Genomic DNA, 12,852 nt, shown 5'->3' on the forward strand with positions numbered 1-12,852 from the left:
TGCTTCTCATGTTATTTCTTGTTGAATTATATGCGTCAATAATGAGAAACATGTAACGTTTAAATTTGTTATAGGCTTCTTTTTCTATGAATCCGCGTGTCAATCTATCTCAGAGTAATGTTCTTTCGATTAAGACGGCAGAGTAACATCTATATACTCAATGAGTAGTACTCCCTTAGGTCCTTTTCATTTGTCATTAAATTCTTCTTCACACGTACTAAGAATACTGTTTAACATTAATCATAAAGAGTATTTGACTAAATCACTCTTATTTTTCATTTAATAAGTAACTAATCATCCTATATTTTATTGGAACAACAAGAATGGATTTTTGCATTCTTTCTTGATTTTCTAAAGGATTAAATATTTCTAACCAAATTCTAATTGACTAAAATGACAGATATATAAAAAGACCGGAGGAGTAATATTGAGGAAGCTAGCTTGTTGGCTGACCGCACTGACACTCTTGAGAATATATGAAAACAATTGATACTTGGTTAAAAGTGGAGTAATAGCTGATGTTGGGCATATTTTGATATGTGTTGATATTACTTTACCCATATTTTAACCACTTTTTGATGCTATTTGATCTTTAAAATGCCCAACATGGTTTAATTATTGGTTTTATGACTAATTGAGTTGTGTGTGATGAATTAGGGTGTTTGGAGTACAAAAATATGAAGAAAAGGTGCTCTAGGTAGAGGAAGAGGGGTTGGATTTCGTGCACCCTTAGCAGTGAAGTCGGCCCATAGCATCCGCCATAGCATCCGCACCTGGGCAAAGCTGAGAAGGAGGAACAAAGGGTGGATGCGACGCATCCACCCTAGCATGCGAAGCTGAGAAGTGGAGGACGAGGTGGATGCGACGCATCCACCCCAGCATCAATCCCTGTAGCCAAGTCGGATTAGGAATAGGAGAACTTTGGCCCACGACTTTTGTACGCAATATATAAGCCAAAAACGCCTCTTTTAGGGCATCTAACATATTGGGAAGAGGAGAAAAGCCACGACAAAGCTGGGGAACCACGGAATTCATCTTGAGTTCCATCTTTCTCCCACCAAACTTAGTAATTTTTATGTTTCTTTGTATGATTTGTTGTTTGGCTACCATGTCTATATGGAGCTAAACTTCACGTTCTAGGGTTGTGATTCTTTCATGACTATTGTTATTCGGATATTGATTTTGCCTTCTTGATTTATCATATTAGTTTATTTATTCAATCTTGCGCTTAATTATTTAATTGCTTGATCACCAATTGAATATTATCTACGAATCTAGAATTGAACTCGAAAGTGGGAATTCTATATTGCATATAGGATTGAGCAGGACAAGTTCTTGAACTCGGGCATCGGGGAACAGATTCGTGGTTAGGATAGACATATACCTAATTGCCTTGCTTGGTTGATTTACAAGAATTATAAATGTGTTCTTGTTGATTCTAACTCCATAGACATATAGGCGTTAGGTTAGCTTGAATATGCGAGTAAGAACTCGACAGATTCCTATGAGCAATATTAACCCTGTCAACCAATAAGCTAGATAAATTAGTCGGTCAATTCAATTTAAGAATACAATATGATTGTTAGATAGCCCATAACCCTAGATCGTTTTCATTACATTGATATCATAAAAAATCTGCTCTTTCTCTGTTCAAAGTTCATTATTTATATTTTTTTATTTAATTAGTTTAGAATAAAATATTTTTAGGTTTAATTCTTGTTTAGATAATTAGGATAGTCTAATTTAGTTAATAGTTAATCATAAGTCCTCGTGGGTTCGACATCCGACTTTTAGTCACTTTATTACTTGACGACTGCGTATACTTGCGTGTGCGTTTGGCCGTAACAAGTTTTTGGCGCCGTTGCCGGAGACTTAGAATTAGCTTATTTTCTATATTAGACTTTTACTTTTATCTTTACAAGTTTTTTTTTCCTTTTTGTAAATATTTTTATTTTTATAACAATTTGATCTTTCTCTTAGTGTGCTTCTAGTTCTTTCAACATGACATCTGGGGATGAAATATCCGGAGGTAAGGTTATTGATGAAGACGCTTGGTTGACGAGACTTTTATGACCCGTCTTTTTGGGCTTGTCATGACTTGAAATCTGGGAGGTCTGAATTTGAATATGGGTGTAAGGTTTGGTATTGGGACGGGTATTCTCGATTAAGGGAATATGTGGAACGACGTTGTCTTCTAACAACGTTGGTGAGTAACTGGTCTAAGGAGAGAGATGAGCTTACACATAAAATTGACAATTTTGGCTTAGTTGTGCATAACTTGAATGCATATTTGAGTGCAAAGGTTGATGCGTGTAACGCCCAATAATTTAATGATGAGTTGTGTGAAGGTAAAAAAAAAATTCTAGACCAAATTGAGGAGCTAAAACAAGAATACCAATCATTAGACCATATTTTTCTTGATAATGCCAATGTTGAGAAGAGTGCTCTAGAGTCATATAAGGGAGTAGATAACATTAATTTGGGAGACTTGAGTGTATGTATATATGGGGATGTAAATAGTAGTACAATTCATGAGTTAGGGCGCATTAGACCTCACTCCAATTATTTTTTCACATTGTGTTTAGATAGTGAGATAGTAATCGAGCCATCTGAGCCTATAGGGGAGTCAAAGAGTGAGGATGAGAATGCCTATATTCTTGAATTTGTCGTGCCAGAGAGAAAAAATTATATTTCTCATATAAAGGCCGAGAAGTATAGAGTGAAAAATTTGTTACTTGACCTATTTATTTTTGTATCCCCACCAAAGGAGCATAGCCACAGACTGGATGCCATGTTAGGGGTACAATTCATAAGTTTGAGGTGGAGGCAGAAAGTGGTTCAAGTCGTGCCGCGACGTTAAATCAGGCGCTTGTTGGGAGGCAACCCAGCTTTACTGCTTTCTTTTATTTTTGTTTACTTTTTATTTTATTTTATTTTTATTATTTTGTAGTATTTATTTTTATTTTGTAGGATTATGAGCATAGGAAGCAAAGCCATTAGAAGAGTGCAAAAGCGAGCTAGATGGTGAAGACTAAGTGTAGGGTGCCCACACAAAGCACGATGCCTGGGGGAAGTCTGAGTACCTTGTGAGCCGCTATTGCTTCGGCCTTTGGCCTACCAGGGAGTCTCATTTACCCTCTTATTATTTATAGTGTGCATTGAGGACATTGCAAAATTTTAAGTGTGGGGTGAGGAGATCGTTTGGATGAGTTTTTGTGCTATTTTAGTTTAGTTGTAGTACTCATTCTTAAGTATAGTAGCTTTTGTGGAAAAAAAAAACGAAAAAAGTAGAAAAATTGGACGTTTCCCGACGATTGATCTCCTAGACAGTTTTCTTGAGGGATTAAAGTCTAAACAAAAATCTAAAAATATGTCTTTTAGCTTTCTTTAGGTAGTAATAATCCCCTGTATTTTTTCTTTGTGCCTCGGTTCTTTTTCATGAGATGTAGTTTGAACTGGGTAGTTTTTTTCTTTCCGAGTAGATTAGGAATTTAGAAAATAAAAGGAGGAAGAATGATGAACCTAAGCGCTCTTGACTTATTTCATAGTAGCATATTTATGCTTTGGCATGTGTAGTATCTCCCCTATATTTTGATATTAATCTTGATGCCTTTATATATTGGATAGCATGTTTTGTGACGACTATTTCTCGTTTTCTTGACTTGTGTTCACTTTGCGCTTAATGCTTAATATCGCGTGGCTCTGTGAATACTTGCATTATTTGAGAGTCGGAATGGGATCGTCCCTTAGTGAGTCATGTGCCATGTGTGGTGAGATTTTTTGTGTAGTCTATGTCATTGTACTTATGTCTAGAACTTGCCCGGTATGTGAGTTGAAGCGAAATTTTAGGTGATGCTCGGTTTGAGAATTGATTTTAGGCTTTCTTTGATCTTTTTGAGCTTAATTGCTTATCACAAATAAAATCTATCCCTAGTTAACCCTTTTGAGCCTGTAGACCTGTTATTTGGTACCCACATTACAAGTCTATACCCTTTTTATTCTTAATTGATATTGTTTTGATCCTTTTACCTCTTAAAGCACTTTAATTGTTAGATGAGCGCTAAAAGAAGTAAGAAGGGACTAAGTGTGGGGTGACTTTTGAGTGGAACCAATGAAAGGAAGAAAGGTGCACTTGTTTTGTAAAATACTACACCACTAGCGAAAATCAAAAAAAAAAAGGAAAAATAGAAATGAATAAATTGTTGTCTTGTTCTTGCTAGTGGGTATGAACTGAAGTAGTGCTTAAAGAAAAAGGGACTATTTTGGGGGTGATATTGTTTGTGAAATTGAAGTGGTGTTGAAGAAAATACGCTTAAAGTAATTTTGTGATGTATTAAAGTGCTTAGGAGGTTGAGTCACTATTCCTAAAATATATCCTACCCTTCCCTTAGCCCACATTACAACCATGAAAAAGTCCTAATTGATTTTAGATCGAGCGAGCTTACATTAGTAGAGATCTACATTAAGGGCAAGCCTATGGTACCAATTGCATGCATGTGACTTCTTTGTGAGAGTGAGCGATTTTCTTTGATATATGTGAGTCGTTAAAATATATTTGATCATGAGACTCGAATGTGTGGATTGAACTCGCTCTCTTGTTCTTGTTGTGAGGGCACATGGTTTCACGAGGGATAGGTAACGTTATTAGACTTCTCTATGATGTTGGGTGTTCAAGCCATGAGTGCATTGTGACATTGAATCGGTTTTTGAGGTTAGGATTGTTGTGAGCATGTTGTCTTTGTTTGAATATTTTTAAAGAATGGCATAAGTAAAGGGAAGTGTATGTGATGCATATTCTAGAACCTAATTGTGGCAAATGACCATGGTCATAGGTGTAGTATGCTTTGAATGATAAGAGCTTAATTTTGTTTCGTCTACTATAGTGATGGTTTGTTCGAGGACGAACAAAGGTTTAAGTGTGGGGTGGTGATGTTGGGCATATTTCGATATGTGTTGATGTTACTTTACCCATATTTTAACCGCTTTTTGATGCTATTTGATCTTTAAAATGCCCAACATAGTTTAATTATTGGTTTTATGACTAATTGAGTTGTGTGTGATGAATTAGGGTGTTTGGAGTACAAAAATATGAAGAAAAGGTGCTCTAGGTAGAGGAAGAGGGGTTGGATTTCGTGTACCCTTAGCAGTGAAGTCGACCCATAGCATCCGCCATAGCATCCGCACCTGGGCAAAGCTGAGAAGGAGGAACAAAGGGTGGATGCGACGCATCCACCCTAGCATGCGAAGCTGAGAAGTGGAGGACGAGGTGGATGCGACGCATCCACCCCAGCATCAATCCCTGAAGCTGAGTTGGATTAGAAATAAGAGAACTTTGGCCCACGACTTTTGTACGCAATATATAAGCCAAAAATGCCTCTTTTATGTCATCTAACATATTGGGAAGGGAAAAAAAGCCACAACAAAGCTGGGGAACCATATTGGGAAGGGGAAAAAAAGCCACGACAAAGCTGTGGAGGCCGGAATTCATCAAGTTCCATCTTTCTCCCACCAAACTTAGTAATTTTTATGTTTCTTTGTATGATTTGTTGTTTGGCTACCATGTCTATATGGAGCTAAACTTCACGTTCTAGGGTTGTGGTTCTTTCATGACTATTGTTATTCGGATATTGATTTTGCCTTCTTGATTTATCATATTAGTTTATTTATTCAATCTTGCGCTTAATTATTTAATTGATTGATTACCAATTGAATATTATCTACGAATCTAGAATTGAATTCGAAAGTGAGAATTCTATATTGCATATAGGATTGAGTAGGGCAAGTTTTTGAACTCGGGCATCGGGGAACGGATTCGTGGTTAGGATAGACATATACCTAATTGCCTTGCTTGATTGATTTACAGGAATTATAAATGCGTTCTTGTTGATTCTAACTCCATAGACATATAGGAGTTAGGTTAGCTTGAATAAGTGAGTAAGAACTCGACAGATTTTTATGAGCAATATTAACCTTGTCAACCAATAAGCTAGATAAATTAGTCGGTCAATTCAATTTAAGAATACAATATGATTGTTAGATAGCCCATAACCCTAGATCGTTTTTATTACATTGATATCATAAAAAATCTGCTCTTTCTCTATTCAAAGTTCATTATTTATATTTTTTTATTTAATTAGTTTAGAATAAAATATTTTTAGGTTTAATTTTTGTTTAGATAATTATGATAGTCTAATTTAGTTAATAGTTAATCATAAGTCCTTGTGGGTTCGATATCCGACTTTTAGTCACTTTATTACTTGACGACCGCGTATACTTGCGTGTGCGTTTGGCCGCAACAATACCTTGCCTACAACTCCTCTGAGATTTGCTGGTATTGAATTTCTTTTAGATCCCTTTAATTCTTTGTAATAATGGTATTGGTCAATGGAGTCACCCTTTTTATTAATACGATTGAAGTTACATTAATGGAAAAAGGGGCAAAATCTAGGATCTTTTCTGCCAAATGAAATGAGTAGTAGTACCAAACAATCAGCATACGTCATTTTGGTAAGGTCATTGTTTGCATCACAAGGCTGTCTAATTAATTAATAATTTACTATACAAATCATAAACTTATACCCGTTTGGCAAGCGGTAAAAATTAGCTTATTTGGAGAAGTGTCTTTTCTCAAAAGTACTTTTGGTGAGAAGCAATTTGTGTTTGACTAATTAATTTTAAAAACACTTCTGCGCAACAATTAGTGTTTGGTCAAGCTTTAAAAAACTGTCTCTAAATATATTTTTTTTAAAAGTGCTTTTCAAAAAAGTATTTTTTGAAAATAAACTACTTTTTTCTACTTGTCCTCAAAAGTACTACTTTTTTCTTTCAAAAGCTCGGTCAAACACCTTAATTTTAGAAAAAAATACTTTTGACCATAAAAAAACGTTTTTGCTTCAAAAGAAGCTTGGCCAAGCAGGCTATTAATTAGCTAGTATTAACGAGTTACCCTAGATGCCTCAGAGAAAGGTATGAGAGGTTGGAAGCGATAGGTCCAAGGAGAGGTAGGAGTAGACCGAGAAAGAATTGGCGAGAGATGATAGGACAGGACATGACACATCTTTACCTTACTGAGGACATGACCCTAGATAGAAGAGCTTGGAGGTCAAGGTCGGGATTAGAGTAAAAGGATAGTAGGTAGTCGAGCAATTTTTCTCTCTTTCTTGGGAGAGCATGATTCTAGTTTAGAGCACCTTATGTGCTCCCACTTCTATTTATCATCGTTATTATTAGTATTCTAGTATTATCTTATTCTTCAATTTAATTAGTACCGTTGTTTCTTTTACTTTGATTTTTTTTCCACCATTTTTCTGGCAATATTTTTTTTCTTTTATTTCATCATTGGTTTTTCACTCTTGGAAGAAAATACTTTTCTTTAGTTGAGAGTCAATTCGAAAAAACAACATCTCTATGCCATATTCTCACCCGACTCCACATATGAGATTGCATTGGATATATTGTTGTTGTTGTTGAATGAGTTTAAATCTCTATATGTTAGCTATTAATGAATCCTCAATCTCTAAACAATTAAATAATCTATAAGCTTTGCAATACCTTTTTTTCTAAAACCACACGTTAAATTTTGAGCGACACTTAGAGAGTGGCAAGATATATGGCAGAAATTCCCAAAGGGTGTGATCAGTAATTTGGAACAAGTTTTAGGGTGTATTAATGCCGTCTCCAAAACTTAAAAGGTTTAAAGTGTCAGAATTTAAAAATTAAGGGGATGACATGGCATTTAAGAAAAAGCATAGTCTTTTTGCCGATGGCAAACGCCGCCGTTAGCCCATCGTTCATTGCCCTTGTCCCCAATTGAATTGAAGGAAAGAATAGCTTCTTTTCTACCACTGGTAAGGTCAAGTGCAGGAATGCAATGGCATTAAAATCAGTATTCGATGCTTCAGTCATTAGGTCTGAATTCGACAAGGCCAGCATCAACACTCGCTTCATCCCGCTTATTTGGAAGTAAGTTTATCCGTCTCTTCCTTTGTGTGTCTTATTAATAAGTAACACAAAGTTAGAATTTTTTTCTTTGTGTTGTTTTGCTCACGATATTTGTATGTATAGGTATGTAATACAGAACCCAGATTGCGATTGGGAAGATATTCCATCTCTGCCCTCCTCGGCTTACACTTTGCTTCGTTCCAAGTTCAGAACTTCAACTTCTGTTGTCCACTCTGTCTTGGAGTCCAGCGACGGCGTCACCACCAAGCTCCTCATCAAGCTCCAGGTTTTACCTTTTAGCTGACCCACCCCACAGCTTTTTAATTGGCCATGTTAAATTCGTATTTCATGTTCAATTTTATCATAAGAGGAAAGGCAATTCACTGACAACAGCAGCAAAAAGGGACACAAAACTGCTATTCAAAAACTATATCATTTACAATCCCCCATTCCTTGAAGATGAGAGTATGTGCAAGATTTTGATTATTTCCCAATTTGAATTTGTACTATTGTTCTAATTTTATATATTTGTAGGCCTGATGCATTGGTTTGCCTGCTTTAAATGTTTCTGATTGTATCTGCTTATTAAGAAAAAGGGTGACTCTTGCTTTACAGTATATCTGATTGACACTGGTTTTCTGATAAAATATCTCATTGACATTGTTAAATGCTAGAATGGAACATTTGTGGAGTCTGTGATTATGAGATACGACACACGTTTGGGGAAATATAATGGAAAGCCTCGTCCTGGAGGACCAAGATCAACCTTGTGCATATCGTCTCAGGTATGTCATTTCATTAACTCTATTTATTTATTAGTAAAAGGCCCGTTCCTTGTATATTAGGTGCAAATTATTTCTTTCCTTTTGCGTGCCTAAGTATTTTGTGTTTTGTTCTCTTAGAAAGCCATTTTATGTTGACCAGACACTTTTTTCGTAAAGGTTGGATGCAAAATGGGCTGCACATTCTGTGCTACAGGAAGCATGGGGTTCAAAAGTAACCTGACTTCTGGAGAGATAGTTGAACAATTGGTCCATGCCTCTCGTTTATCAACCATCCGGAATGTTGTTTTCATGGTATTTCTTTTCTCCTTTGTTCATAATTGCTTTTCTCCATAATAGCAGTTGTCTACTCAGTGGTGGATCTAGGATTTGAGGGAAGTGGGATCTAAGTTCTAAGTGCCGCTATTCATTTTGCTCTATCACAACGTGCTTTCTGAAACCCTGTCTCTCTCTTCTCAGTTTCACTCTGCTCTCTGCAATTTTATGACATCCGTGATTAAGAAGAAAAGAGAGAGAGAGTTCAGAATAATGTTACAGTTTTTGGTCTATGCATCTTTAGTATGGTTGTTAGAAACGGGATGGTGGGCACCCAGAGCACCAACGTTGTGTCCATTTATGGATGAGTTCAGCTGTACGAGTCATGCTTGTGCATCAGTTGCTGTAGTGAGTTCTTGTTGAGGTTACTTGATACTGATGCAACTAGAGGGACATTCTTCTATAACTAAGAAGCTATATCTTTTTTGCCATTTTTCTTTTCTTGTCCAAAAAATTTAAAAAGCTATCCATATTAAACAACATACCCAGTGATTTCCCACAAGTGGGGTCTGGGGAGGGTAGAGTATACGCAAACCTTACCCCTACCCTGGAGGGTAGAGAGGCCGTTTCTGGTAGACCCTCGGCTAATATCCATATCAAATAAATAGGAACAAATTAATGAATTTAACAGTTTATCATCTAGAATAACATTGAGTTACTTTAAGTACAGACAATAGTAGTTTTTTCCAATAGCTGCCTAATGCTTGTGTTTTTTATGGGAATATCTAGGTAGATTTCAAATGTGAAATCATCCAGTCAAAATGACTAAGAATTTTGGATCTCTTCATGTTTTTTGACTTTCTTGGTTCACTTTAAGTGTTATATCTTTTATTTTTTGATTTGTTTCGACTCTACTCATTCTTGAGTCTTCATTTTTGGTTGCATTATCATTCAACTGGTGGACAGGGAATGGGGGAACCATTGAACAACTACTCTGCCCTGGTAGATGCCATACGTGTCATGACAGCATTTCCCTTTCAGCTCTCTCCTAGGAGAATTACAGTCTCAACGGTATGAATGACCCTGTGATGTCTTTTCCTCTCAAGTTACAATGTTGTATGGTTTCTCACCTGGACATAATTAGCTGTTTAGTTGCATGCTTTTATAGATCACATGAACATCAATATAACCAATTAAATGTTTGTAGGTCGGGATAATTCATGCTATCACCAAGCTCCACAATGACGTCCCAAATGTGAACCTGGCTGTCTCTTTGCATGCACCAGTCCAAGAAATCCGTTGTCAGATAATGCCTGCAGCAAGAGCTTTTCCTTTGGAAAGACTCATGAATGCACTGCAGGAATATCAAAAGAAAAGGTGTTCTGCCATTGGCCTGTTATATTTCAGTAGCATTCACTCTCTCCCCATTTTATATTATTTATATTATGCCATTTGAGTTGCTTGGAGATTAAGATATTAGTTTAACTTATGTATCATTCATTTTTGGACCGTTCCAAGATGGAAAGAGTGGCATAAATGAAGGCACATAAATTATCTTTAATGTCCATGATAACCAATTTGGTAGCTTTGGCAAGTTGCTGAAAGATCTTATCTACCTTCTTTGTAGCCAGCAAAAGATCTTTATTGAATACATAATGCTTGATGGAGTAAATGATGAGGAGCAGCACGCGCATCAGCTCGGGAAATTGCTAGAAGCATTTCAAGTGGTGAGTTTTAAGCATATTATATAGATTACACCCTAAGGGTAGGATGTGAGCATGTATGTGGGTTAGTTTATGCTTAACGCACTTGAGCTGTATCCGTGGATGCTTTCCAAACGAAACCATTACTTGGTGGGAAAAGAAAAAAACGGGGAGAGAGAGAGAGAGACTATATTGATCAGCCAGCAGACAGTGGGGGGCTAAGACCTATATAGCTATACAGTTCATTTCGTCTTTTACTCGCGAAGAATTTGGTAACAATGGCTTTGCATTGACATCAAAATATTCTCACAGGTTGTGAATCTCATACCTTTTAATCCAATTGGATCATTAAGTCATTTCAGTACCAGTACCAATCAGAAAGTCACCACGTTTCAGAAAATATTGAGGGATACCTATGATATTCGCACAACTGTTCGCAAGGAAATGGGCCGAGATATAAGCGGTGCCTGTGGTCAATTGGTGGTTAATCTACCAGATAAGCGCTCCATCAGCAGCGCCGCTCCTCTAACAGACATTGAGGATCTCCATAGGCAGCAGAGTTAAAGGTACCTTTTATGTTTGGCTGTTCCTAAATTAGATTGAACTTTCAATCAGGAACCACTTGATCGGGTTTAATATTTGCAGAAATGTGATACCAAATTCAGTTGTAAAAGAAGTCTGTTTCTTTCTTCTTTTTATTTTTTATCAGTAGTTTTTTTAAAAAGAAGACCCGATAAGTCATTCATCACCCATGTACAGTATTGATGCACACAGAATCTAACCATGACCAATGCACTATCTGTACGCTTATTTCTGAAGGTTTGTTTAACTCTGTTTCTCAGAAATTCTATTTAAAAAGGAGAGACGATTAGCAGCTCTATCTACAGGGATATATGTAGCTTTCAGTCTTGACCGCAAGTTGACGTTGGTCCCTGCTATTAGTTGAAGGGGAGATGTGAACGGCGCATCACAGGCTCAAGGGAGATGTATACGACACATGACAAGCCGTCTTTCTAATGTTTCCTTTGTTTTTTCATGGAAAATGTAAATTCTTTTTTATTAGAAATCGCACTGAAGAGGCCTGGACGTGTACGAGAATATGTTCAAAGAGATGTGAGCACTAAAATATTTGGGAAAATGCATAGGTACCCCCAAACTTATCTCGTATTTGCTGTTACACACTTGTACTTTATGGGATCCTATTACCCTCTTCAACATTTTCGAAGTGAAATAAATACCCCCTTCAACATTTTCGAAGTGAAATAAATACCCCCTTGAAAAGTCTCAACCAGACCTGTGCTTAAGAGGTGAAATACACCCCCCTGGCAGATGCTGAATCTTTATTTTTTTAATTTTTTTTTCTTCTTCTTTCTTTTTTCTTCCATCATCCACCACCCCAACCACTACTCCACCATCGCTGGAGAAATAATAGAACCACATTAAAACTACCCATTTGATATATTCATTAGATCTTATCCTTGCTCATCAGAAATTGGACGATTAATATGATCTTTCCAAAAAATAGTTGCATATCTTATTAAATGGAATTGGTGGTGCTTCGATCTCCCTCAAGCACTGAGAACTTGATGTGACATAGTTTGAACGTTATTCACACTTCTAGGCGTCCGACCTTTAACCCTAAAAGAATAAAATCTCGATATCTTCCTTTAACTCAAGTACAGTAGCGAGTAGAAGAAAATTTCTGTTGAGGTTTCTTATTGTAATGAGATATGATTAGACAAGTGGCTGAAAAAATTTGTGACGAGGTGAAGAAAAATTGTCGTTGAGGTTTCTGCCATGGGGAGCTTGCAAAGATGAAGAAGAGGGAGAAAGGTTTACAGATAATGAAGTAAAATTAGTTTTAGTGTCCACTAAGAAACTGACACACGTAAGTATTAGTCAGTTTTTAACTTATATTTTGCTTCTCACTTGCTTCTAAGAGAGTGTACTCACTTTCTCTGCCATGTCATCACTCAAGGAGGTATTTAAGGATCCCGCAAAGTATAGGTGTGTAATAGCAAATAATGCATTTGAAGGGTCCCAAAATATTTTGTACGAACCTGAATCAGAAGACATCATAAGCTAGCTTTGGCATGCACATATGATCTGAGATCTCTGTATTCAGTTGTTCACTCAAGGTCCTCACCTAATTTTCGCAAGCTGCAATGTTA

The 12,852-nt window shown here is 36.7% G+C and overlaps 1 protein-coding gene across 1 annotated transcript; it reads left to right on the forward strand.

The window, feature by feature from the left end:
- Positions 1-7,739: 7,739 nt before the first annotated feature.
- On the forward strand, positions 7,740-11,930 carry LOC107773763 (uncharacterized). Its single transcript, XM_075238196.1, has 9 exons — positions 7,740-7,962; positions 8,065-8,227; positions 8,616-8,726; positions 8,883-9,017; positions 9,945-10,049; positions 10,186-10,355; positions 10,606-10,705; positions 10,994-11,247; positions 11,524-11,930. The coding sequence occupies exons 1-8, from the start codon at positions 7,871-7,873 to the stop codon at positions 11,243-11,245; spliced, it is 1,128 nt and encodes a 375-aa protein (XP_075094297.1). The 5' UTR covers positions 7,740-7,870; the 3' UTR covers positions 11,246-11,247; positions 11,524-11,930.
- The last annotated feature ends 922 nt before the right edge of the window (positions 11,931-12,852 follow it).

The sequence above is a fragment of the Nicotiana tabacum genome, chromosome 19 (assembly GCF_000715075.1).
Source record: "Nicotiana tabacum cultivar K326 chromosome 19, ASM71507v2, whole genome shotgun sequence".
NCBI classification, from domain to species: Eukaryota; Viridiplantae; Streptophyta; class Magnoliopsida; order Solanales; family Solanaceae; genus Nicotiana; species Nicotiana tabacum.

Bases quoted from the DNA above. Each gene is read 5' to 3' on its own strand.
- LOC107773763 (XM_075238196.1), top strand. From the start codon at position 7,871: ATGGCATTAAAATCAGTATTCGATGCTTCAGTCATTAGGTCTGAATTC. The intron at 8,228-8,615 runs GTTTTACCTTTT...GTTAAATGCTAG, and splicing joins AGCTCCTCATCAAGCTCCAG to AATGGAACATTTGTGGAGTC. The intron at 10,356-10,605 runs GTGTTCTGCCAT...CCTTCTTTGTAG, and splicing joins CAGGAATATCAAAAGAAAAG to CCAGCAAAAGATCTTTATTG.